At 38.3% G+C, this 27221-nt stretch overlaps 2 protein-coding genes across 4 annotated transcripts; both read left to right on the top strand.

The window, feature by feature from the left end:
* Window positions 1-318: 318 nt before the first annotated feature.
* On the top strand, window positions 319-15910 carry lrrcc1 (leucine rich repeat and coiled-coil centrosomal protein 1). The gene is made up of 19 exons (XM_044368122.1): window positions 319-770; window positions 2243-2448; window positions 2618-2683; window positions 2782-2949; window positions 4447-4613; window positions 5429-5644; window positions 6138-6328; window positions 7052-7226; window positions 7422-7570; window positions 9259-9463; window positions 9770-9909; window positions 11277-11478; window positions 12104-12289; window positions 12568-12742; window positions 13323-13486; window positions 13703-13911; window positions 14240-14377; window positions 15179-15314; window positions 15638-15910. Exons 1-19 carry the CDS (start codon window positions 727-729, stop codon window positions 15746-15748), a joined length of 3048 nt encoding a protein of 1015 aa, XP_044224057.1. The 5' UTR covers window positions 319-726; the 3' UTR covers window positions 15749-15910.
* A 1600-nt stretch (window positions 15911-17510) lies between these two features.
* e2f5 (E2F transcription factor 5) lies at window positions 17511-26678 on the top strand. 3 transcript variants are annotated; one of them, XM_044368127.1, is made up of 9 exons: window positions 17511-17624; window positions 17722-17857; window positions 19318-19427; window positions 19688-19849; window positions 20459-20561; window positions 20834-21158; window positions 24296-24433; window positions 25353-25391; window positions 25524-26678. In XM_044368127.1, the coding sequence occupies exons 2-9, from the start codon at window positions 17729-17731 to the stop codon at window positions 25598-25600; spliced, it is 1083 nt and encodes a 360-aa protein (XP_044224062.1). In that variant the 5' UTR covers window positions 17511-17624; window positions 17722-17728; the 3' UTR covers window positions 25601-26678. The 3 variants fall into 3 exon arrangements, with proteins under 3 accessions (XP_044224062.1, XP_044224061.1, XP_044224060.1); XM_044368126.1 differs by having other exon boundaries at window positions 17709-17857; window positions 20453-20561; XM_044368125.1 differs by having other exon boundaries at window positions 17512-17624; window positions 20453-20561.
* The last annotated feature ends 543 nt before the right edge of the window (window positions 26679-27221 follow it).

The following is a 27221-nucleotide window of genomic DNA, read 5'->3' as shown; positions in this document are numbered from 1 at the left end:
AAGTGCTAGTCTCAGACTGGGAACATACTGCGTAAAAACTTAAACAGGCTACCTTATAATCATATAGTGACTACTAAATAACAAGCTTCTAAAACTCATACGATTACATATGCTAAATCTCCATTTTACAATCTCTTTCTAAACTCCTGTTGACCTAAAATATATAATATAATATAATATAATATAATATAATATAATATAATATAATATAATATAATATAATATAATATAATATAATATAATATAATAGTCGGGATAGGGCCTTCAGTGAGGGGGCGGGACAAGTAAAGCGTTCCCGGATGTTACCGTTACTACGTCATGTAAACAGGAAGTACGACGCCTGACGCGCCGAGTTCAACTCCGACAAGGGATTCTAAACAACAACAAAGTGTTGTTACAACCTCACGATACGTATATTTGGGCTGTTTTAGAAAACATAACGGACTCTTGTTAGTTGTTCCAGCAGTCGTAACTGTAGCTTGTAGACGGTTCATATGAGTTGTTCCTCCTCTGAGCTCGATCGCTAGTAAACTTTTGCTAGGCTGCTCGGTAACTTAGCTAAAGATTTGAATGTTTGTTTGCTATTTTTCAGCAGATTTCCCACTCATTTTGCCTGATAAGACAGTAGTGGTAGGTTATCTTGTTTTGTTAGTTTGCAGACTTCAACAGTTACACAGCTAACATTAAGCAGGTAACGTTAAATAACGGCAGCTGAATGTTGTCGTTATGGGAGACAAGGAGCTGAGTCTTATCAACAAGAATATAACAAGGTAACGTAACCAATCACAGATCTTTTCATGCTTTTTATAGTTAACTTAGAACTTGTACTGTCCTTTCTTGTTTAAAACGTTGAATTTATTGTGTTGGGTCAATTTAAGCCACTGATTCCCAGCTGAAATTAAAGGACGAGGTCACATTTTTTCAAGTCTGTCTTAAAACAACAGTCAGGAGCCTAAATGAACATTGAAATAGGTCTTTCTTGCCATAATATCCCTCCTGTTCATACTGGACATTAGAAGATCCCTTCATAATGAGCTTACAATGTAAGTGATGGGGTGCGAAATCCACAAGCCTCCCTCTGTACAACAATGTATTTAAAAGTTTACCTGAAGCTAATATGAAGCTCCAACCGTCCAAATGAGTCAAATCAAGTGGATATGTTTCAACGTTACAGTCTTTTTATTGCCAAAGTCCCTCTTTTTGTTACTATACTTCCACCGCAGCTCAACAGGGAAACACAAAGAGGGAATTTTATGCTAAAAAAGACTGTAAATGTGGCAGATATCCACTTGATATGACTAACTCAGACTGCTGAAGCCTCATATAAGCTTCAGATAAACTTTAAAATACATTTTTGCACAAGACTGTGTGGACACACTGTGGATTTTGGCACCCATCACCGAAATTGAAAGGGATCAGCATGAACAGGAGGAATGATTACAGCAAGGAAAACCTCTTTTAGTGTTCATATGGGCACCTGATTTATGTTTTAAGACAGACTTTAAAAAATCATGAACCTATCCTTCAGGTAAAAGTGCACTGACATTGCCACAAATTGAAAACACTCCAGTAGCATTAAAACTAAAATTCATGTGCAAGCAGTGTGTTAATGTGTCTAGTCAAAATGTAAAATTTTAATCTGCAAAGTAACCAGTAATTATAACAGAGAAATGTAGTGGAGTAAAAGTAAAACTGAAGTACTCAAGTAAAATACAAGTATCTCGAAACTGCAAAAATGGAAACAAACAATATCCACAAATAAAATGCTTGACAACAAAGAGATAAATCATTAAAAACAATACCAATAAACTAATCAGGGGAAATAAATATAAATAGCAAAGATGAAAACGAGTTGACAATGTTGGATTATCCCACATTAAAAGCCAGATTAAAAAGATCTTGTTCCAGCTTCTTTGATGTCAAGATTTGCTGCTTTTATATTTATTTATATAATTTTAAATTGAATATCTGTCTGTCAGACAAAATTAGACATACTAAGATGTAACCTTGAGCTTTTTTTATTTATTTATTTATTTATTTTACAATTATAAAGAGTTTTGGACTAAACAATGAATCAACTATTCAAAAAATTAATCTACAGTGTTATTGAGAATAAAAAGAATCATTAGTTGCTGCCCTACAATGTTTAGGCAAATTTTCCTGCAGGGTTTGGGCACCATGTACACCAAAATGTTATCTTCCGCGGTAACTATGTTGTCTCACCTCGTTGCCTTCTGTCTAGTCTGCTGGATGTCCCCCTGCGTCCCACTGTAACATCACTCAATCTGCACTGCAATCACATCCCAAGGATTGAGGGTCTGACCTCAGCTTGGCACCTGAGGCACTTGGACCTTTCCTCAAATTGCATTTCTAAGATTGAAGGTCTCAGTTCTCTCACATCCCTGAGGACTCTAAATTTATCCTGCAACACAATCGCCGAGGTTGAGGGTGAGTCTTTAGTCACCATTTTACTTGGACAGTAATTGTTTCAGCACATTGGGTGTTCCCCAAATGATAATTCTTCATTACCGAGTCTTGTGTTTACTCTGACAGTGCTGCCACTGCTTTATGATCTGTAGAATCACTCACTTGTTAATTTCCCCTCCCTGCACCACAGGACTGAATGGCCTCGTGAATTTAACTAGATTAAACTTGTCCTACAATCAGATAAATAACCTTACTGGTGAGTTGAACTCTGACTGAGGTCTTTTTCTACACTCAAATCAAAGGACTAACGGATGATTGACACATCAGTGGTGTTGATTCTCATGTGCTCATTAGGCTTGTTGTATCTTCACGGCACGGAGTACAAGCTGAAGCACCTGAGTCTCCATAGCAACCACCTGCACAGTATCGATCACCTCCTGCAGTGCCTGCTGGGATTGCAAGCTTTAAGTGAGGTCACTTTGAGTCAGGATGGCAGAGACAACCCCATCTGTAGGTCGCCAGGTAAGATACAAAAATGTTAATTTGGAGTATATAAAATCCTCTGTTACTGTATATGTTACTTTGATGACTGTATTGGAATACAGTAGTTTTAAGACCAGTATATTACCTTATATTACTGATATATCAGTACATGTTAGCTGATGTGCAAAAAAAAATAAAACTTAAATGGTCTCCAGGAGAGAAATACACATCACAGCACAAAGTAAACACAACATAATGCAAAAAAAGTAATTTATTAATAGTATTGTTTTTTTATACTTTGTTTGATTATGCCCTCTGAGGCTGTTTCAGGTATTCATGTGCTAATATGCAGCACTTGAGTTGGCAAAGTAGCATACAGTAGCACACAGCTGCTGAGTAGACTCCGGTGCAGAGAGATTGTTCATTTTAAAACTACCCTACCTCTAGTACATATCACCATAGCTGCTGAAAATGATTTTATTTGGGTATACTGTACATACTGTAAATACTTTTACATGAAACATTTTATGTGTAGGACATAGGGGTAAAGTGATATGATGATATAACATGAGACGATAAAAACTTAAGGAGATTTTGTCATACTGTTTATATTGCGGCAGCTATCTCTTTAGTATCAATGAGCAGGGTCGCTCTATGATCATATTGAATATTTTATAGGATTTTTGCATCAATGTGATACAATACTCTGATTTATCACATATTTACTTTGCTTCCAGATTACTGACATTACTGACGGACATTTTGGCTTATTCATTAAAAGTTTCTTAATTGATTTTGAAGAAAATGTACTACATCATGATAAACATATAATAATATATAAATTGTAATAATAGATTTAAGCTGTGTGTGCTACAACTGGCAGATCTTTACATTTTTGTTTTTGATGAATCACTCACTAATCCAGAGGATAATCATTAGATTTTGCAAAACAACTGACTCATAACCCTCCCCAGTATTGTCTGTAATGAAAGCACAATGAAAATCAGTGGTAGTCAAATTAGGAGCACCTGATAGTGATCACTGTGATCTATTTTTCTGCCTGTGTCTGTTCATAATTGGATTGACAGCAGTCATATGAATGTAAAAATCCTTGCAGTGTTTTTCTTTAGCTTATACTCTGCACCCATTACCCATGTCTTCCTGTTTATGATTTATTTGCAGCAAGATGTGTTGAAAGCATGTGTTTTAATCCATGAGGGCGCACTTAAAGCATTCTTACAGCTCTCGCTGTCAATATGAGTTTATATTAACGGTGCTCAGTTCTCGTTAATTAAGCTACATCAATAAGTGCATATGAGGATAGCATGTACAGAAGAGATGTTATTCATTTATTTATAGATTATTTGATTTCATACATCAATAACCACCATAACGCATGACGTTTTAGGTAGGTCATATATACCACTGATTTGACATGCAGCACTTTGAATAATATAATAAGAATGTATTTGTGGACAGTCACACAGCTCTAGACTGGTTAGGTTTTCTTGATATATGTGTGTTGTCCTGCTGCAGGTTACAGGGAGATTGTTATGCAGTCGTTGCCACATATCTCCGTTCTGGACGGCCTGGACCGGCTGGGAAATCCATCACATCCAGGGATAAACAGTCCCCTGGATATCCCTGGTCTTGAAGACTATGTGGACCTCCTGCTCTCCTCAGATACTAGTCGCAATGAAGCGGTAAATTTAAATGGCATCATATTACAATTAATTTATTGAGTTGTAATTCTCATAATGTCTGTTGCTATAAAATGACCATATTCCAGTGATTTCATTAGTATTACCTTATGGAAAAATATCATAATTACACAATAACACTTTTTAATGCATAAGAAGCTCCAAAATACAGAAGTACTGTATCCACACCTGGATGAAGAGGACTTTAAATACTGTAGGTAAATATTGCTGTGTCTTCAAATTCATGAATGCGGCATTTTGTATCCAAAATATAACATCATTGAATTGGATTCCACTTCTGTATATTTGGATCTGGAAAGTTCAGACACAGTAAGAAGAAAAAATTGTGTGATTACCCTTTGCAGTTCCTGACCACTGACTTTTAAAATGTGAGAAAAGCGACAGTTATATAATCCTGAGGTATAAAGTTGGAAAGACTTACTTACTCAGGACTATATTGCAGTGAGGCAGCAGTGCTGATCACTGAGCCACTGTACTTTCCTATATTCCAGTCTGTTTTAAATTCCCACTAGTCAATGAATAACTGGAATATTATGTAATTTATGGATTTATACAGTGATAGTGAGGGAATGTGATCCCGTCACAAATACCTGCAGTACTTTTCACATTCTTTGCACAAGGTGGAAATTTCCATCTGTTTTCTGTTCCACCAACTCTAAACTGAGAAAGGAATCTCATCTCCTGACTTCAGGAAAGTCCCAGAAATGTCATGTAATTCTGTGTCACAGCGGGGACCCTAAAATAAGACTATATCCTCAGTCAAATGAAAATAAAATACAATTTAAGTTTCTCTGCAGGTTATAGGGAATGTCCCCCTCACCACACCCCGCATTGATAAGGTTCTGACCCAGTTTCGTCAGCGGATTGCCTCTGAAACAATCACAGATCCAGTTGCGCAACCAGATAGGCAGCGCTTCCAGCAGGTTCCCTCCGCTGTGGCTGATCCAGCAGACCCCGTTAATGAACAACGCATCAGGAAACTGGAGCACCAGGTGTCCCAGCTCGTCCTGCAGGTGCTTATTTAACACTGCTGAAAGCCAATGAGTCATTTAATAAGAAGTGTTTGTGCGAGATATACAGTCAGTGGGATAATATATAACAGAGATGAAATTATTGGTGGGTTTTATTTTAGATAAAAAACAATAATACTTAGTCTGCAGTGCAATAACAGGTTATAAATCACAAAATATTACCAATGGCAGTATTTTAGCATTTTCACATTTAAGACAGTATTCTTTCTTAAAGATGCATTTTGGAATTGCTTAATTTGTCAGTTCTTGCGGTATATAGATAATAATTGTCACACCTTTTGTGTGAAGTTCTTATACTTTAATTAGGTAAACACATTTTTAAAAGAGTTCCAATTCATGTTACTGCTATGGCATACTCATTCACTGTATGTCTTTTGAATCTTTTGTTTAGTTTTTACTCATCCCAACATGTAGTCTGCTCAATAATTATTGTATCCCCTCACGTATTATGAGCATTTTTGCCATATTTACTCAGGCCCCTGCGGGTGACAAATCCAGTAGCCATCCTGTGGTGACAGTACGCAAAGCCAAGAGGGACACAGACCGCACGTCAGAGAGCGAGTGTGACAGCGGGAAGGAAAACCGGAGGCGCACCAGGATCCCAAAGCATCGTAACAGCATAACAACAAGGACCACGAAGGAGAACAAAGGCAGGAGATCAGACAGGTGATTTCTGTGCCTGCCTCTTTAGTACTTAGGTTAACTGTTTGGTGTTGAAATAATGTTTACATGTCTGTCAACTGCTGACTCACCTGTGTTCAGATCAAGAAATTTCTAAGCACTATTGGACGTTAAAACAACATTATAGAGTTTATCTTTGAGCGATGATATTCAAATTCATATACTTGCCAAAGTTTGCTGAGGCAGAAGTGTTTATGATGAAGTAATTGACAATATCTACATTCATAATAATCAAACACAATATGCAGTGATGGATATTTCCATTTTCTTTTGCATGCATCAACCTAATATCATCAGGTATCTTGATGATAGAGGAAATCCTTTTCCCTCTCAGTTGAAAGGAGATGATGAATTTTCCTCTCTGAGCGATGTTGTGAACTTTCCTCCTCTCTGTTAGAAATTACAACTGTCATCTCTCTCCCATGATTAACGACCGTGCCTCTGTGGTCTACCCCCTCATTTTACTTCATCAGCCACTGATGACATGTGCTTAAGATTCAGTAATTTAACTTATGTAACCTCCCAACTGTCCTCATCAAAAGCAAGGTGATTTTTAAATATTAGCGCAAAATTCAATTTAAAGTGTGCTTACCTGTAAAAGTAGGTAAGTCATCTGCTTTGACCTTTATAGAGCCAGACATTTGCTAGAGGGCTGTTTATGATCAATTTACAGCTGGTTCAATACCTGTGATTTGTTTTTATGTGCAGCGATCAGGAGAATCATAAACAGAAGAGTTCAAAGTCTGCTGTAGAGCCCAGAGGGAAGGCTGGGAGTGCAAGGGGTGCAGACGCAGCGGGGCCAGCAAGGAGGGGACCACTGAGAGCTGCTAAGGCCTCAGGCGATGTGAAAACCAAGTCTACTGAGGAGCAGGAAACCTACAGGGTACAGAATGGATAGGTCCCCTGCAGACTGAATGACAGCTTCTATTTTTATTGAATTAATGTGTTATGTGTATAAAAAAAAAGGTGGAAAGGAGGAAATTAGAAATCCCCTGTGAGTTTCTCTGTAAAAGCAGACTTCCAGTTGTATTCCTTTCTGTTTTAATCTATGTGTATTTGTGTTTTTGTATATGTGCAGACTATTGTGGAGGAGCGTGACCAGGAAAGGGAAAGACGCTGGAAGGCCGAGCAGGCTGTGAGGAAGCTAACAGAGGAGCTTAAGTGCCTGCAGACAAAGGTCAGCGAGGAAAAAGACCTGCAGAGCATGGCCCTGCACACCACAGACAGGTTAGAGGATAACTGGTTGGACACACACACACACACACACACACACACACACACACACACACACACACACACACACACACACACACACACACACACACACACACACACACACGCACACACACACACATACAGTACATGCTCACATGCACAGATGCACACAAACTTGCACATGAATAGGCTCAGCAGCTCTAAAGCAGATATCATGATGAAAAGGGATAATTGAACTTGTCTCTGTGGATTTCAGTTGTCAACTGCATAATGGATTCTCATCCATTTCTACCCTCTTCATCTTTTGTATTGGCTCTCCTGAGACCAGGGCCTGCTGCTTGTCTCATTCTTGAACAATGGGTATCCATCCCACCATTAAAATTCCTCACTATCATTGTCCCATAGCCTCTCATGAAATCAAGCACACATTACCCCAAAACCTTAAAGTATGCCTGCAGTTGTGTGTGATAATAAAGCTATTTAGTATTAGGATCATTAACCTATGCACCCATCATGCTTTTTAAACCTTATATTTAAATTCCAGAGGCTATAATTATCTATAATTAAATATTCCTATCTCTATCCCTACACATGTGGCTGAGAGCGTCCTTGCTTCTGCACTGCACAGATAGTGCCAGAGAGCCAGGTGTAGCTATCTTGTGCACTGTCCTTACTTGCATCACACCCTGCTTCGATAAATCTGCATTATGGTTGTAATTAGAAGCACGATGACAAGCATATGTCAGCAGTATTACATGAATCAATCTTAACTGTCACTTTCTAATGGTACTGAACACAGCTGTTACTGTTGACTCCCTTGCTCATCAGGAGACAGATTACAGAGAAATGGCTCATCATGGCAAATCTAAAGAGGGAATGACTGTATATGAGATGGTCCAACAGTTGTCTAGTTTAGTTGTACTCATAGACTGTAAAAAAGAAAAAAAAAAAAAAAATTGGTCGTAGCCACCATGTCATCACCCATTGGTTTCTATAGAACGGTTTTGAAGCTTTGAAGTGACCGGCTCCAGCTATCACGATCTTGGCAGTGCGACCTCTCACTCAAAGCAGCCACGTCCTTAACTATGCATAACTTTACGGCTTAATAAAAATTAAACGGGTTACGAGTTATGAAATAGTTCACCTCCCATCAAGTTGTCATGAAAGGGGAAATTATCTATTGAGACGTAGACGGTTTGTATCAGGCTGTAAACATGTTTATCTCTGCTGTAAAGTTGGGCATTTTAACATAGGGTTCTATGGGGACTGACCGGACTGACTCGCTTTTGGAGCCTCAAGTGGCCATTTGAGGAACTGCAGCCCTGGAGGTTGCTGTGTGATTGTACTGTGTGCAAACTTTTATCTTGCCTTTTTCTTTTCCCCAAGGTTAATTTTTGTATAATCATTTTCACCTGTTTTCATTTTCACAAATATTTACATTTTCTCTCCCTTGAGATTAGATTTTGATTATGTTACAATGTAAGATTTCTCCAGGTTCACTGGCTATCACATTTATAACTCTGCAAGATAAAACACAGACCACACACAAGGCCATCACAAAACTGTAGATAGTTTCCTATTCTATTTATTCTCCCGTGTAGAGTAAATACACATTTGGAGTATTATGCCTTCTACTCTTCTAATTTTTCATACGTGCTGCTTAAGTAAGGACTGCTACGTCATGGTTTTTCTCCATCCAGACTGAAAGATTTGTTGCTAAAGGAGCGATCAGGGCGCTCTGAACTGCAGACTCGTGTTGAGGAGCTGGAGGGGAGGTGTCAGTCCCTAATCCAGCAGCTGGAGCAGGCCCGCAGCAGTGAAGAACAACATAAGACTGCACTGCACAGACTGGAGGAAAGCATCTCCCATGGTGAGACGCTCAGGGCTCGTCAGCAGGCTGAGGAGGTACAGTAGCTAGTTTCGTATACCTGTATCACTGTTTTAATAACGATCGATTTTAAATTCTCAACATAGAATACCAATGACGCCACCAGAACAAGTTAATTTAGAATCATCTATCATTCTGTTTTTATTACACCCTGATACCTACTGTACCACTGAACTCCCTATATCACTATCATTTCTGTTTATACCAGTGCAGTAGTTCAATCACCCAGCATGCAGAGTGAATGAATACAAACAGATAAAATGATTCAACAGAGATGGTTCAATGTGACAGGCTTCGATAAATCATGCGCTGACTTTCCTCAGATGAAGCGGCACCTGGAGCTGGAGAACAAGGCAGCAGCTCTGAAGAGGGAGGTGGATATCCAGAGAGCTTCAGTGCGCCAGCACAAAGACAAACTACAGCAGTTACATGAACTGCTGGCGTCCAGGGAACAAGAGCACAGGTACGCCTGAAGCTTTTTATTCTGAATCACTGGAAGAAGGTATGCATCAATATCAACTTTATCCCATTTTAAATGCCCTAAAAATCTATTTTCTCAATCAGTAAGGGGGTCATGGATGCAACAGATTTCATCCAAAGTTAAATAATATAAAATACTGATGATAGTCTGTGGGTTGTTTCTGTTTCTGTTACCTGCACTGTCAAATCAAATCTGAGCCAACCATATCTGTACAGTCCTGATGAATCAGATCTGCTGAATTTTTTGAGTGTTTAACATCGTAATAAATAATATCCACAGACCGGATGTTTGTTTTTTTTCCAAACTTTGATTATTGCTTATTTAGTCTTGAATATCCAGTGTTATAGAAAAATATACAAGTTTTGAAACCAAGTTTTCAGTTGTTTTCATATTCAATAGTAGTAACATTAATTTAATACTAGCAAACTTCTTTTAGAAATGTTCTGCATCCAAATCAAAGATTTCAAAATTTAAAGCCACTGGGAACCCAAATCCACAACAACATAAGGTAATTTAGGGTCTTATGTACATAATAGTAAGCATCTAAAAAGTATTGGAAATTAGTTTTAATCCAAATTTGAAACATTGTGATTTAAGTGTTTGTAAACTTTCCTGATATTGGGTTTGAATTGGGTGTGGTTATGCTCAGACATTTAGTACAAAAATTACACAATAAATTCTGCAAACTAGTCATAACCGATGTGACGTGCTGCGGTAAGCGTATTGTCTCATTTCCGGTTGCTGGAGTCTCTGTTTCATTGGTAGTGTTAGCGTTTCTGCATCTCAACCGGTGATGATGAACTCGGTGTGTCTTATGTTTAACTATTCTCCTGCCTCCTTTAGTGATAATGGTACATGTAATAAATGTTGTATATATACCGTGTTGGAGGCGAGGCTCAGTGAGTTAGAATCACGGCTCTGCACCATGGAAACCCAGTTGTTAGCTACTGTAGTTAGCCAGCCCCCAGTAGCCGGTGTAGGTGTCAATCAAAATGCGATCTGCCACACCTACACAGTCTTGAGAAATGGTCTAAACAGCAAAATGAGCTGTTTTTTGAACTAGGTTTTCTAATAGTTATGAACATTTATTTTCACTCAGATTTCTGTGAATGCTTAATGAGACATTCAACTTTGATATCATATATGCATTACTATTTCAAGCCAAATTTCCAGAGGCTTTAAACTTTTTTGTACAATTTCCTGTTAAGTGAGCCCTCAATTTACTGTATTTAAATTTACCTTAAACATACATTTTCACCTTTAAGTTACTATAACATAAAGGCTATGGACCAGGAGCCTGTTTAAAAAGGGCAACGTACTATCCTCACTTGTTTGCATTCTTTCCACAGAAAACAGCTGGACTTGCGGTTGCAGCCGGGAGGGGTGGATTTCCGTGAGGCAGTGGCAAAAGAAGTAGCATTAGTGGAACAGAGACATGCCACCAGGGAGGCGGAGCTGGAGGAGAAACTGGCAGAGGGCAGGAAAGAGTACGCTGCTCTGGAGGATGAGTTCCGCATGGCACTAACCATCGAGGCTGCTCGCTTCTATGAGGTCTGCTGAAAGATGGGCGCCAGCCATACAGATGGCCTGTAATCACTAAAGTGTCGTCGTCCTAAATCTTACTCTACATTCTCTGTACCGTCCAGCTGAAATGATTTCTGTGTCCAGTAAGAAGGAAATGATTGAACGGGAATTGACCCCAATATAAATAGACTTAGTGGATTTTTTTCAGCCTGATGGTGAAAGCTGAGATTGAATTAGGATCATTTGACTCTGGACAAGTAGTCTGTGATTGCCAGAGGAAGAGTGCTATACAAAGGGATTGAATTTGAATCGGTCTGTACTTTCCCCATATGGTTACAGATTTCATTCAGCCTTTGCACAAAATATAATCTTATTCTTGATTGCTACTGCTTGCACGATTTGCTACTTTAAGTCTTCAAACTTTTGACACTTTGGAAATTCTGAATGAGATACAGATTGCCAACCAGACCCTCACTCATGGAAACTTTTAAAAGATTGCTTTCTATAAATCCATGACCCCTAAAACCCGTTCTGTCAGATCTCAAATGTGACATTGATTGATAGAATTGTCAATTCAGGTAATGCTTGGACCAAAGTCTTTTAGATGTCTATATTCACATTCACCTCCACATCCTCACTCTACTTCTTGTAGGTAAAGGAGGCGTGTGATCAGATGACTGCAGAGCTTTTGGAGCTCAAGGCGACCCTCGGCCAGTCCCAGCAAAGAGAGAAAAAATCAGGCTCTCTTGTGCAGGAGCTCACAGCCATGGTCAAGGAACAGAAGAATCGTATTTCTGAGCTCATCAAAGCAAAGAAAGATGCTGTCACTGAACTAAAGGTACACCACCAGATTAAAACAGTGAGATGTCTGTCAGATTTTTTCCATTAGCACTTAAATTAAGAGCAAATACCTTGATCAGGTTTGTAAAGTCACATTATGTCTAAGATAGAGTTGATAAGTTCTGGGCATCAGTCAAATATTGCTCAGCCTGAGCCTGTAAGAGACTACTTTGAGACACCATGGAATACTGAATGGTCCAGCTGTCTCTCCATCTGTCTGCCATGACAGATGGCTGTTGATCATTAATACTGTCTCTGTGCCTGTCCCTCTGCCAGAGCCGTCTGCATTCTTTGGAAACAGAGGTGGAGCAGGACCGGCATCTCACCCTGCAGCTTGAGTTGCTTAAGAAAGACAAGGCTCGACTGTTGTCTCAACTCACAGCTCAGGAGTCGGTGATAGACGGCCTTAGGGCAGAGAGGAGGATCTGGGGCCAGGAGCTCGCTCAGCAAGGTGGGAGACATTCATGAGGGCACTTTCTGTTCACTGTTGTTGCTTTCAGTGATCCTTATAGTGCATGACACACACTGACGGCCAGTTTCAGTTGTTTATTGAGAAATTCTAGTGTAGGTCTTCTCTGAGTCTGTCCTACTCTACTAATAATGCATTTGCCAGGTGGATGCTGCATATTTGCCCTGGGTAAAGTGAGTCACTGTTAACATCTTGGAGATTTTCCTATGGAGAAAGTGTATGAAGTATGAAGAAGGCAGCAGCTGTTCGGTTTAAAACTGTGTGTGCTGATTTTTTATTTCATCTGTTTAAAGTAAAGCCTGCCATCTAGTGGTTATTTGGGAGACACATACTTTTCTTTGTACACGGTAGCAAAACACAGAAATTTTTAATCAATTATATAAAGCAATAAAATCCATTAAAACATAATAGAAATACAGAAATATTTTAACACTGAATAAAATGTATAAATATAGACAAAAGAATAATAGGCAAAAGAATAAAGTTTATAGTACAGTTTCACAATAATTGCTCTTGTGAGAGATGAAATCTAATTTACATTTTCTTGTGTTTTTTTTACTAGGAGCATCTCTAGCTCAGGACCGTGGACGCCTGGAGGCCAGGATAGAGGTGCTGGGCACTGAGCTGGAGACACAGAAGAAACAGAATGAGAGGGACAACGATGCCCTCAAAATCAAGACCAGAATCATTGAAGACCAGACAGAAACCATCCGCAAACTCAAAGAGGTAGCAGGACACTATTGAAATCAGTTTGGTGAAGTAAGAGTAAAACAGCAAAAAAAACTTAAAAAACATTCTACTAGAATGTCAACTTTTATATTTGTGCATTTTATCACGGGCATTGTATGTTCCTTGGTGTTTGTATCTATCCATTTTATCCTATTTTTACCTTGAGATATGCTGAGGCAGTTTCTATTTCTCTTCTGGTTTCCTGTTGTTTAGGCCTTGCAGGAGCGTGACGAGCAGATCCGCAGGCTGCGCGAGGAGCTGATCCAGGCCCAGAAGAAGTTCCAGCAGCAGCTTGAGGAGGAAACAGCTCAGCTGGCTGAGCTCAGGGAGAGGCTGGAACATCTCAGCCTGCGCAAAGAGGAGCTGAAACAGCAGTTGGAGGACAAGGAGGCGGAGCTTGAGGAGGTCAACAGAGTTTACAGGCAAGTGTCTCATCACAAACACAACTACACATACTTAGCTTGTAAAAATTCTGCTCTTAAAAGTTAAAAGTGCATTATAATAAATGTGTCATGGCAATTGTAATAAGTAAATTGAAGGTCAAAGAGCCAGGTTCTGCTTGAGGTTTCTATCGCTGTTGACAAGTGCTTGCTCAGGGGGGAATTGTTGGGTCTCTGTAAATTTAAGAGTACAGTCTAGATGCTAGCCTGCTCTATGTGAAAAGTGCCCTGAGATGACTTTTGTTGTGATTTGGCACTATATAAATAAAAATTGATTGATTGATTATGTTTTCTCTCTCTCCCCTTTTAGGGATTCTAGTAAGAAATGGCAGGAGAAGGCAGACCTGCTCACTCGGCTAGAGAGCCAGGTGAAGCGCATGAAGGAGAACTTTGATTCCAAGGAATGCTTGCTGCTGGAAGAAAGAGATAAAGCAACAGAAGCTCACAAGTACGTCACAATATCGAGATATTAACAAGAGCAAAACTCAATTCATGAATCCCTTTTCTTTCATATTCTGGACCTATATTTGTCATCAAGCATCTCAGAATCACTCCTATGAATCTGCTGAAAGTGTTAAATGTAAATTTGTATGTATTTGTATGTATTTGCTTGTTTATAATTAAGGACATGATTAACAGACACAGCGTTGTAGATGGGGCGATTATTCTGGACAGAATCCATCACAAGAAGGTTAAATGCATTCAAAACCTTAGAGGACGCTTGTTACTTTGAATCGAGTGTCCTTAAGTTTGTGTTTCTGTATCTACCAGACTGTGCAAGCATGTTTGTGCTATCACAGTCCACCTGCTGGGAACAGGTAAGGACAGCTCCGCAGCTCTCCTAAATCCTGGAGGAGAGGAGGAGAATTATCTCCTAGGTCAAGGAGGCTGATAAAATGATTTTACCCCTAAGCCTTAAAGTAAAACCAAATATGCCTTATCTTGAAAAGTTTTGCATTTGTTAAATACATGCCCCGGCCAAAATGTATGAATATGAACATTTCTCTTCCAAATTCAAAAAATAGAGAACTTATTACACTTGAAATTGTAATATCATATGATTTATGAAGTCTTGGCCAAAACATGATTAGGTCGTTTTAGAGATGTTGCCTTGATACAGGTGTGTGATATAATTTTAAATAAAATATTAATTTATGTTTCTATCCACCCTAAAAACTTCATAGGTTTAATGTGCCTTACCATTACCTCATGTAATGTTATGTTTTATTTGTGGTTGTCTGTCCTGCAGAGATGCAGTCGAGAAGTTACACTGTGTGGATGATGCATTTCGTCGGCAACTGGAGTCTATCCAGGCTGCCCATCAAGCTGAGCTGCTTCAACTAGCTAATGAAAAGCAGAAACAGATAGAGAAGGCCAATCAGAGGGTAAGCTGCTGAAAAGTTTCCATTCTTTATCTGGCAGATCTTTGTCTTCCAGCAGTCCAGCAAACAAAAACAAAAATATGTTTTGAAAATCATGAATGGAGGCAAATATGCAGATATGCAGTCACAAAATTCACCAGATTAACAATATCATGAATAAAACTGGCCTCTATGGGTTTCAGCCAGTTTTTCAGCTCTAATTATGCCCGCTTTAATTATTTGTATTTCACCTAACAAAGCATTGTAAATCTCTAAAAAGGCTTGAATGTGAAACCCACAGTCATGTGTTTTCTGCAGCTGAAGTTGTCTGTGTCTGCGTACTTTAGGTATTTGATGTGGAGGAGGAGATGCGTCAGCTCCTGGAAGAGACAGAAACTAACAAGAGAATCATGGAAGAGAAAATGAAACGTCTCACCAGTGTACTAAAAGACTTTTAACACATGAAGTGTTACTCCAGCTATGTCAGTGTGTGAATTAAAACGCACAGACAACACAGCACAGTTGTATTTTTTAAATAAAATAATTTACGTGTTCATTTTTTTATGTTAAGTTATTGTTGTTTTTTAGTTTATCATGATTTTCCAATAAATTCTCTGAGCTTATTTTGATGTCTTTTTTTCTTACAAATAACAACATTGTATTTACACAAATTCCAGATGAGAAATAAATTGTGTGAATGGATAATTTTATTACAGCACTGTAAACAATTAATCTACGAAGAGAAATCTTAATTCAAGTAAATGAGCATAGAAAAGACAAGAAATATCATTGAAGACATTATTTTTTACTACTAATTTTTAACATTTTTACATTTAAATTAATTACTAATTGAAAAAATAGGCTTGGAATTTGACCATTTTGCTTTGTGAATATGATATTTTCCAAGTAAAATTATCATCTAAATTATGATTAACATTCTTTTATGTATCATGCTTCAATTTTATTTGAGCCTAATGGGTAAAAGAGTGTTCACTAAAAACATCCGAGTCAAAAAGTTGTAAATACAATGAAACAATAAATCGGAGATGCTTTACTTGACTAGTCCACAAAAATTACAACTAAAATCAATATCAGTTTTTAATCTTTTAAATACATTTTTCTCAGGATAAATTCTATGTAATATCTCATATGACACTTCATTGACCTTGTAGGCTGTTTTTGGCACAGTGCTTATCGGTAAGGTAAAAGTAACAAGACACCTTTGGAGACAGCTAAGACAATAGTGTATTTTTTAGTTTAACAGGTGACTGGGAATTGTGTAGAAAATCTTAATAAGATTCTTAACTAGTATGAGGGCCAGTTTGGTAAAATAAAACAAAGTGACTCTTTTTCTAAGTGGTCACTTTGTTGTTGGCTAAATATTTATGAGGAGAAAAATTTTATTGTACACATAGCTCAGTAATATGGAAGACCATTTCCACCAGGAAAGGATAAAATAATATTTTTAAGTATTTTCTGCTGTTATTGAAGAATCAATAGTAGAGAGATGACATGGGAGAAAGAGAGATGGGGAATGACATGTAAGGGTCTCAAGCCAGAATCAAATTGTGGACGATACGCTTTATGGTTCATGGTTTTTAACCCGAAAACCTGACCACAGAACAAACAAACAAAAAATAGATCAAAAGATATGCTTGATAACATTAAAAGCACTTATGACAGGTCAAAATTTTGAGACAAGTCAAATTTATGAGATATAAAGTCAAAATTCTAAGATGGTATGTCAGACTCATGAGATAGTAAGTCAAAATTGTGATACTAGGTTAGGTCTAAATTGTAAGATAGTACAGTAAGTAAAAAATAATGAGATGTAAGTCCAACTTATAAAATAGTCCAAATTTTGAGTTACTAAAAAAAATATCCTGAGATAACAAGTCAAACGTTTAACTTAATAAGTCACAATTATAAGATAAGTCTACATTTTGAATTTAGACGTCAAGTCAAAATTTTGATATAATTCAAAATGTAGTCAAGAATTTGCCTTTTAGAGTCAAAATTATAAAATAGTAAGTCAAGAATTTGAGAAGCATCTCATAAAACTTACTTAATTCATTTTGATACCATGTTTTTGTTTTTTTTAACTTTTCATGTTTCGTTTTGTTTTGGCTGAAATGGGCTCCCATACCGATTATTTCTGATTATCATTAGATTAGGTCCTGATAGAGTGGTCTCCATGGTGACAGAAGGGAGGGCGGAGTCATATTTCGAGTGACTGGGGGGCACGAGCTGGACAAGGGTTGCCGTGGCAACTGTAACCTAACGTAACGTCTGTTCATTTAAAAACCCTACCGGTACTGCCGACGTCCCGTTGAGGTAACAGAGACGACGTGTCTGAATGAAAAGAAATTTACGTAATTTGCAGTTTAACGCAGATAAGGCTCATTAAAATAAGTTAAGGTTTCTTTTATAGAAAGAAGATGGAGCTTGAGACGACGGAGACTGCACGCTCGACACCGAGTCGCTACGAGAAAAGTTTGGGGCTCCTCACGAGGAAGTTTGTCAGTTTGCTGCAAGAAGCGGAGGATGGCGTCCTTGATTTGAAAGTGGTCAGTGAAACGACAGGGGCAGGCTCACTGTTGTTGTTTTTGGGGGAAATTAATCGGTGTTTTCTGGTGGTACCTTTCAGGCAGCAGACGTGAACAAAGGGCTGTCAGTCACTCTTAAATGGGGCTAGTCAGGTGCATTGATTTGTTTTCCAGGTGGTCTAGCTAGCCGCCATTAGCCAGGCCTCCTCGTTTGTTGGTCCAACAACACAAACTACTCACAAGCAGTAAAAAGCTGTATTTGTTTTTGGATGATGTGGATGGCTAATCTTCTGTAAAATAGTCAGAAAATAAATCAGCTTATTTTGTTCATTAGAGGTAAATGTGGTAGTCCCTAAATGTTATTTCATAGCTTCTTAATCTGCCAATTTCAATACAGATTACTATGAACCCCCTTTTAATTAACCTGTGGTGGTCCCCACAAGACACTCTTTGCTACATCACTGTCCGTAGTTGGACAGTCTGACAGTCCCTCTCCATATTTTAATATACATATGCAAATATAATGGCAGACAAACATAAAAAAACAACAATATTTTAGAGAGTTGACAGGGAGGAAACAACCCAGTTTTTGACTTTATGAGAAGAATAAGGGCATTAAATCACACACAACCACAAAAATGCCAAGAGCGGCACAAAAAGTCCAAGATTTACATTTTTATATTTACATTTTGTCATTTGGCAGACGTTCTAATCCAAAACGATTTACAAGCAAGGCAAGACAATCGAGCGTTAGAAGACAGTGACTCCAAAAGACTTATCTCAGCTGTTGTCGTTTCCTATCTTTACAGCAAGGATCACAACCTTGGAATTTATTTTGCCATCCTTGACATTTTTGTACTTGTGTGTACATTTATATCTTCCTTTTCAAAATGTCAAACAAATGTCAAAAAACTGGGATGTCCCAACCAGCACATGTTCTTTTTGAAGGTTCCTTCCTGCCATCTCTCAAACTATTTTCTTAGAGCTGTCTGCTATAACTACTATGAAGCTCCGTAAATTGTGAGTAAATGGAGACATTTAGAAGAAAGCTTATTAAAGATTTCAGTTTTACCATCTGCTCTTAGTGTTTTGACTCGTGGCTGTGGCTTGTGGCCAGACCAAAGTTTATTTTAGTTTATTTTTTAAGTTTATTTTTTCATTTTTATCTTTCAACAAATCTATCTTCATTTTTATCACAGTGATGATGATGGAGTTTTCCCTCTCTACTTGCGCGCCAAAGCTGGCTAATGTTTACACTGCAAGCTCCTCAGACCCTTTCCCTCCTCCTTCCTCCTCTGCTATTGTATAACTGTCCTCTTCTGCCAAGGGGTTTGATTTGCTGTTTGTGCAGCTTAATTTGCCAAATCCTCCACTTGCTAGCTTTACTTGAGTCTCTCTTTTTTTCTTTTTTTTGTGATGTACCTTGTCAACAAAAGTTCTGTCACTGAGCGAGACCCTTTATGGAAATTCCTTATTAACAGGCTGCAGACAGTTTGGCAGTGAAACAGAAGAGGAGGATATATGACATCACCAACGTACTGGAAGGTGTGGGGCTGATCGAGAAGAAAAACAAGAACATAATCCAGTGGAGGTTTGAAAAAACAAGTTTTACTGTTTTCATTTTTCAGCACCTTCAATATTTTGAAACCTCTTGAAAATCTCTACAGCGCTGTATGGAAATTGGCATCTTCATCATCTCCAGAAGTTGATCAATTAAAAAATATTCATATTTGCTTTTTAAGCCAAATCAAAATTTTTCCTTTGAAAACACCCACTTAGTAATAGCAAAACAGTAGCAGCATTTGTTCATATCTCACCCTTTCCTCTCTCATCATTTATTATCGAGTCCAGGGGGGAAAACAAGGGAAGCCAAACCCAGGAGGCGCTGGAGCAGGTGAACGTTCTGAAGGCCCATATCTCTGAGCTAGAGGCTCAAGAGAAGGAGCTGGACAACCAGAAGGCATGGCTGGAGGAGAACATTAAACACCTCAACCATGATCCCATCACTAGTATATATCCTTTGAATTTTGAGGTTCAGTTCTAATTCAGTTCAGGTCTGTGTTTTTGTGTGATGTCTCTTTTCTTCATTTCACAATCTTGAGTGCACAAACTGTAATTTTGTGCCAGTTCATATTAAGGCAAGTTGAAACTAAAAACACTCCATCCTTACCTTGTATAATATTCAAAAGCAACTTCCTGTTTCACTAAACCTGAAAGTGTTTAAAACATTTACTACTGAGCCTTTAAATTTGATGCCGTGCCGTTCCAGTGAAATGTTGCTTCACTGAAGTGAAATGTTATTCTCTTTTTTTTGTGCTCTTGATTCTTTGGGTCTCTCTCTCTCTCTCTACAGTTTGTAATTCAAGTCCTGGCTCCATTTATTAATTTCAGAGGGGAAAAAAAACCCCATTTGATCCTTTTAACACTGTTTGCTTATTGAACAGAGAAAACACTATAAAGAGAGGATTATAAATATAATTGCTATTGTCAGTCTCTTGTGTAAGCAGAGCTAGGCTAATCCTGACTTGCACAATGCTCACAGTCTTGTTTTTCCAGTTTATTGTCTCCATTTCCCTCATATGTAATCCTGTTCCTGTTTCCTTAACATTTCCTCACTTATACATTTGTGACACATGAAGACATCTGCAATGCCTTCAGTGGAGACACTCTTCTGGCTGTAGTGGCTCCTGCTGGGACTCAACTGGAGGTGCCACTACCTGAAATGGTTGGTCACAATCATGCTTTGTTGAATTGGACACATTAAATTTTGTAGTCATAGTCAGCAGACAAGAAATTAAAATATTTTCCTTATTTTCTATGGTAAACCACATGCGGTCTGTAATAAAAGCTAGCTAATGCCATGATAAGTTTGTTGTGGCATGTGAAGTGTAATTAGGGTGCTCTACATTAGCTCCTACTTACAAACACCCAGGTCAAGAATTACTCATGCACAGAAATGTATGACTGTAAGCTGATCTCCATGTTGTTGTGTTTCAGGGCCAGAGTGGTCAGAAGAAGTACCAGGTGAACCTACGCAGTCAGTCAGCTCCCATCCAGGTCATGCTCATCAACAGGGATTCAGACTCCACAATACCTGTGGTGTTCCCTGTGCCGCCCACCGACGATATCTGTCCAATGCCAACTCCACCCAGTACCCCCGCCAGCCTGCAGAGGTTCCCTCTCTCAACATCTGTTTACTCCACTTCTAACACCACTTCCTCCTTCTGCAGCCAGGACTCTCTCTGCTCAGACCACCAGATGGTGCTGCCAGAACATGATGACGTGCTGACGCCCTCATCCACCCCTCCTGACATACAGATGGGTAAGGACAGGGACTTTGAGATTTGAGGATGAGTGGGTGGAAAATGGGCTTGTTGCGGGAAAAAAACGTATTGCATCATAAGTTCCTCAGAAAAACCGCCAGTCATGCGGTTTTTTGTGCAGAACCTCACATTTGACACGTACAGTAGAGGTTTTAAACATAAGAGAGAGGATTAAATAAATATAGCCAGCCAAAGTTTTTTATTGCATTGCACTATTAATAAAAAAGTAGAGGAATAAAAAAAAACACTGAATAAACACTTGCGTATGTTAAGAAACTGGCTTAACATAAATCTCAAAGTACCGTCACACTGGAGCAGTTTCATTTCTTTCTTTCTCAGATCTCCCATCACAAGTCAGAAGAAGTTAAATTCAGTCCCTCCCTCTTGTAACTTTTATAAAATTTGGTAATTTCATTTTTTTTTGTGTGTCGCACGCCTGATGTTTGATGTCCTGGCTGAATGCAGCTGGTGTTTCAAAGTTCACTGAGTGGTAATAGCGTAGAGAAAACCACACTGGTCTGTACTTGTGCACCAAAAGCCACTGGGGATATCCCCCACTGAAGCAAGCCTATTGGATATACATTATTATTTACACCTAGCTAAAACTAACAGCTGTGAAATAAATTCTATGTCATGAAGATTATAATGTTCGTTTTTGTCATTGTTTTAGAGATGTGTCGATTAAGCTTTTTAGAGATTGAAGAGGCTGCAGTTAGGTGGTGTTGTTGAGTTACTCCAAAACAGGACAGAGGCATATTTGCTGTTACAAACTTTTTTTTTTAAAAGCCCCTGAAAAATGTAGTACACACAGGCCACAGGTGTTTACACTTATTCTATCTGAGTAGACCCCTTCTGTGTGTGACTGTGCTTGATTGACATCTCTCACTTTCCTCTCAAGTGGGCTAATCAGCCAAAATAAGTGAAAACCCCTGTTTAGGTGTGCAGGGCCTTTAAATGTCCAGTGTGTAGAATTTAGTGTCATCAAGCGGAACGGACTTGGCAGAAATGGAATATAATATTCATAAGTATGTTTTAATTAGTGTATAATCCCATGAAAATAAGAATCGTTGTGTTTTCGTTACCTTAGAATGAGCCCTTTATATCTACATGGAGAGTAGGTCCTCTTCCACAGAGCCTACCATGTTTTGACAGTAGCGCAGAACAGACAAACCAAACACTGGCTTTAGAGAGGACTTTTCGCATTTTTCATGAGTTTCGTGGCCACTGTAGGTTCTTCTACATGCTTGGAATGGGAGGGGAAGGGTATTGCAATCTGCAAACCCTCGCTAGATGCCACTAAATCCTACACACTGGTCTTTTAAAACCATCATCAGGAGCAGGTCAAGGTGCGAAGCTGAAGTCAGACCATTCAATTCTGTGTAGAGACACTGTTGATTTAGATTGCGAATTGTGTGTTTTGCTTCGACTAGAGTTCAGTCTGATTGAACTTTGTGTAATCGCAGGACTCTGGCAATGTCCAACCAGACTGGGCTAGGGGTGAGATGGGTTGGGAAACAGAGAGAAATACTCTGCTATATCATGCTTATGTGGTGTATTTAAGTGAACTGTTATGCATCCACCTTTATGCGAAAACTTAATCGAACTGTATATATCACAAAAAAACAGAAAAACCTTCCAGTATAATTAACCATGAGATCAAATCACCAACTCTCTAAAACAGTTTCAACGTAAACTGAACATTATAAACTTGAAGCACTGTTGTATTAGATTGCATTAGTTTTAGCCAGGTGTCCCTAATAAACCTGCAACTTTTTTCTACTGTACTGGAAGCAGACAGTTTTTCACTCAGTAATGCTCCCATGCCTAAGAGTCGGAAGCAATGCACTGCTGAGCTGAGTTACCAGGAAATCAAATTCTGAAAAAGAACTGTAAGCAAATACTGGCCTTACGAAATGGATCATGTGAATCGCGTGGGCCATTATTGCTTTTAAAAGGTTGCTTTTTAGCAGCCGAGTAAGAAATATCAGATGTTAGCATGTCTTGGCCTGTAGAAACAGTATCAAAAAAGGCTTGCTGCTTGAAACACAATGTCACCGTAACGCAACTTAAAGCAAAAATAATAGGGCTGTGTCATTCATAATGGCTTGCCTATCTCAGACAAGTTTCAAGTCTCAGCAAGTTGATTTTCTTAGTGTGTTTCTCAGTGAATAAAAACCAGTATCTGGCTGGACCATAAGAAATCAGTTCAAGAACTGTTTTAGAACAGTTAAGTTTCTTCACAGTTGGTAAGAAATTGGCTTAAATGTGCAAAACCTCCTTCCTTTTTAAGTGACTTTGTATTTGCGTAACGCCCTTAATCGTAGTACAACATACTGCAATGATACAAAAGTAATTTCTACTGTGACAAATGCCAAGATAATGTTTGAACTTTGTCTACCCAATATTTGTAATGCATAAAATGTTCCTTTCCTTGAAACCTGTACATACAGTACTGAAGAAAATTGAATGAGGGAGTGTGAAGGCTCTCCTTTTATAATCCTTTAACATCTTCCTCAACTTGTAAATGTTCTGTCAAATTTCTTCAGTATAAAATACTCTGTAACACAACATTGTGGTGTAAATCACCTAGAAAGACAATTACACTAATGAAGCCAATTGCAGGTCAACCAGAATTTGCTAGCAAGCAAGACAGTGTCTGCATTTGATCCCGCTTCATGTCATGGGAACTAACTAAATATAGACATTTACAGTTTGTGTTCCAGACAAACCACTTCCTCTACTGGAAATAAGCTTATAAAGAATGAGTCAGTGTTGCAGTAGGCGTTAAGATGGAAACATACCTAGGAAACATGGTAAAGCTCAGAGCCAGCAAATTGTCAAAGTGAAACCCATTTTTCAATGAAAATGAGGAATAATGCAACAGCATAATGCAATAATGCAACGTTCACTTACCAAACAATCTTTAGTGTTATACTCTGCTCTGGTCATTTCAGTCACAACTGACTGCTCAGGCTGTCTCTCTCTATGTGCTTCACCACACACTTTTGGACAGCGACCCATCCTCTTCTTATAGTACCACGTTCAGATAAATGAACTTCACAATGCTTCAGGTGTACTTTATGAAAGGGCCTGTGCAACTAATTATTCTTGTCATACCTCCCATTCCCCTCTGCAGTGTGTCACACTCAGCCTGCGCCAGTGTTAGAGCAGCAGCAGATGCAACTGGCGGGTCACGAGTTCCAGTCTGTGCTGGATATGAGCACCCTGCTGAAGCTCAACTCTGCTGGAGACCACATGAAGGACGACAGAGAGGGTAAGGCACAGGGATGTGAATAAATACAGTTACGCTGAGCAGATTGCATCTAGCAGCACATTTGTTTCAGTTATGGTTCTGTAGAGGCTTTAAAAGGGACATATTATGCTTTTTGTGATTTCCTGTTGTTTATATTCTCTTCTGATGTTGGATATTTATGTTAAACACGGTCAAAGTTCTAAAACTTGAGGTTAACATATGTAGAAATGCTCCTTGCAAGTCAAAAGCCAGGGCTTCAACCTACTTTGACATTTTTTCCTACCTGTCAGCTCATAGTTAATGCCCAAAAACAACCATCTGTTCTGTAGCCTTTGTTGCTAAGGTTGTTGCTAAGGTTCTTCTATGGGTTGTTCATGTTGTCCACTCACATATTTCAGATCAGATTTCGTCTCGAACATTTGCGAATGTATTTGAGAAGTTGACATTTCAAGTAAAGAACGAGAAAAACTAGTGAAATCCTACTACTATAGTTTGTTTCATCATGAGGTAGCCTCCGCAGTCAGTGGACGTCTGCAGAGAGGCGGCTTTCAAGAGCTGGCCAATCAGAAGAGAGCGGGCTCTCTGGGATGAGAGCCTTAAAGAGACAGGAGCTAAATTGCCATGATTCAGACAGAGACTGAACTGAGTTTTTTTTAACTGTAAATCATGCAAATATATTCCAGTAGAGCACCAAATTACAAATATAGACCTGTAAATGTGTATAAATATGTCCCCTATAAGATCACTTTTTATTGATTGTATTGATTCCAATATTACTTGGACTGATAAGAGAAAATGGGTGAATAATTTACTGATATTTTGTTGACTTTTTATCTGGTTTTGTTGCTTATAAATTGATGTTACACAGGCCATAAATGTAAATTTTTCATTACACTCTGAAGTAGAAGCTGTAAAAAATGTGCTTTTAATCCTTTTGTAGGAGCTGTTGACCTAATTGATGAGCTGATGTGTACTGATGGTAAGCACCTCAAAACCTGTTCAACAGTTATATATTACTTAGACTGCATATAGAATTTTGATTATATATATCTGTTTCTGTCTTACTTATGTTTTACAGTATTCTCGTTGATGCTTCTCTCTCTACATGCAGGCATAGACTACAGCTTCAACCTGGACGACAATGAAGGCGTGTGCGACCTGTTTGACGTACAGATCCTTAATTACTGACGGCTGATGGGGGCTCTGCTATATGCTTATACAATCTCAGGAAGCACTTTTTGCCTCCCTCTAGAGACACTTCAAAGATACTTTTCTGCTATTTTTGTTACAATTGCACCGCTGATACTTAAACATGCCGTTGTCATTTATCTTAAATACCCTTTACATATGTAAGATTTCACCGCTTTGCACCAGACAGCTTCTTTTTTTACTAAGCTGGGTTTTTGCCTTCACAGCCAACACAAAACATAGTGCCTGAATGAGGATAAGATATTTATGTAGCTACAGGGTCATTATGTCGTCATTGGATTTTTAATGATTTACTGGTTAAATATCCACAACGTTCCAGAGAAATGAGGTGCCTTAGTGGAAATAAACCAGGATGAATCCTTCAGCCTCCTACTGCACTTTTGCATGTACGCATCTTTGATTTTTCCACATCTGGTGGAAAGTCTGAGACTTGAAGAAAACTGCTTTACTTTCTGTTGCTTGGTCAACATTTGGAACTGTGACAGTGTTTTGCTTTAGCTGATATTTACAGTAACTTGTAATGATTCAGTATTGGCTTTTTAAAAACCTTTTGATACAGGGTTGACGATCTAGTTCAGGGTACATAAACAGACTGGTAACACTGGTACAGTACCTTTCCATAGTTATATTTGATAAAAATGGCATATTGTATTTAAGGAGTGATTTTGTTACATTTTGTAACCTTGTTCTCATGTGAAAAAGCCAGAAAGTTTTCTTCTCTAAATTATTGTCACACTGCCATCTTAGGCCTCTAAGTTTTTGTTTTATACATTTTTATTATCACAGTTATATATTTGAATAACTAATATTTTTTACTTAATTTAAGAGAAAATTCTTGGTTGTAGTTTGTTGAAACTGAAGCTGGTTGACTGCCTTAATCGTAATTTAATAACTGAATTAGCCATATTTCTGATCTGAAATATCAGATGTTAAGAGCCTTGGTCGGCATTTTTGTATATTTATAGTTTTCTTTGATTGCAAGAAGTAATGTTTTTGTTACATTTAGTTGTTTATTTGCACTGTTAAAAATTTTTTTCAATAAAGGATTTAATCTTGACTTACAAACTTTTCTTTCCTAACAAATAATGATTATAGTTTAATTTACAAATGTAAAATGAGAGTACAACAGAGCACAAATCGTTAAAACATGGGCAAAAAGAAGCCTCTCAATAACGTTTTTGGCATGTTTGTGAAAGTAGTTTAAAACCACACAGCAGGCTTTGTTAATCACGCTGTGTCTACATGTTTTATCCTCAGGTTGAAGCGCAAAACCTTTATTTTTTTTTAATTTTTTGCTCAGTTGCCAGATGGAAAACCTTAGTCATATGGTTTCTGCATGAAGCCTCACACGTGTTAGCGTCACTTAACAAACCATTACTTGATTTGTACCATCTGGGATAGAGAAAGAAAGAAAGAAAGGAAAAAAAACAGAGACATACAAGGTAATCCATGACCCTGCGTCACACCAGGTGTGTTTACGTTTTCTCTGAGCGATAAATATGTTAAATCATCAACAGGGAAAAGTACTGTTGATACAACAAAAACATGATTAAACTATGTAGTGTTATGTTTATGTATAACTTATGTATAACTGTAAGGA

The sequence above is a fragment of the Thunnus albacares genome, chromosome 12, assembly GCF_914725855.1.
Source record: "Thunnus albacares chromosome 12, fThuAlb1.1, whole genome shotgun sequence".
Taxonomy (NCBI): domain Eukaryota; kingdom Metazoa; phylum Chordata; class Actinopteri; order Scombriformes; family Scombridae; genus Thunnus; species Thunnus albacares.
The sequence above is the reverse complement of the archived record's forward strand: the minus strand, read 5'-3'. Positions and strand labels throughout refer to the sequence as shown.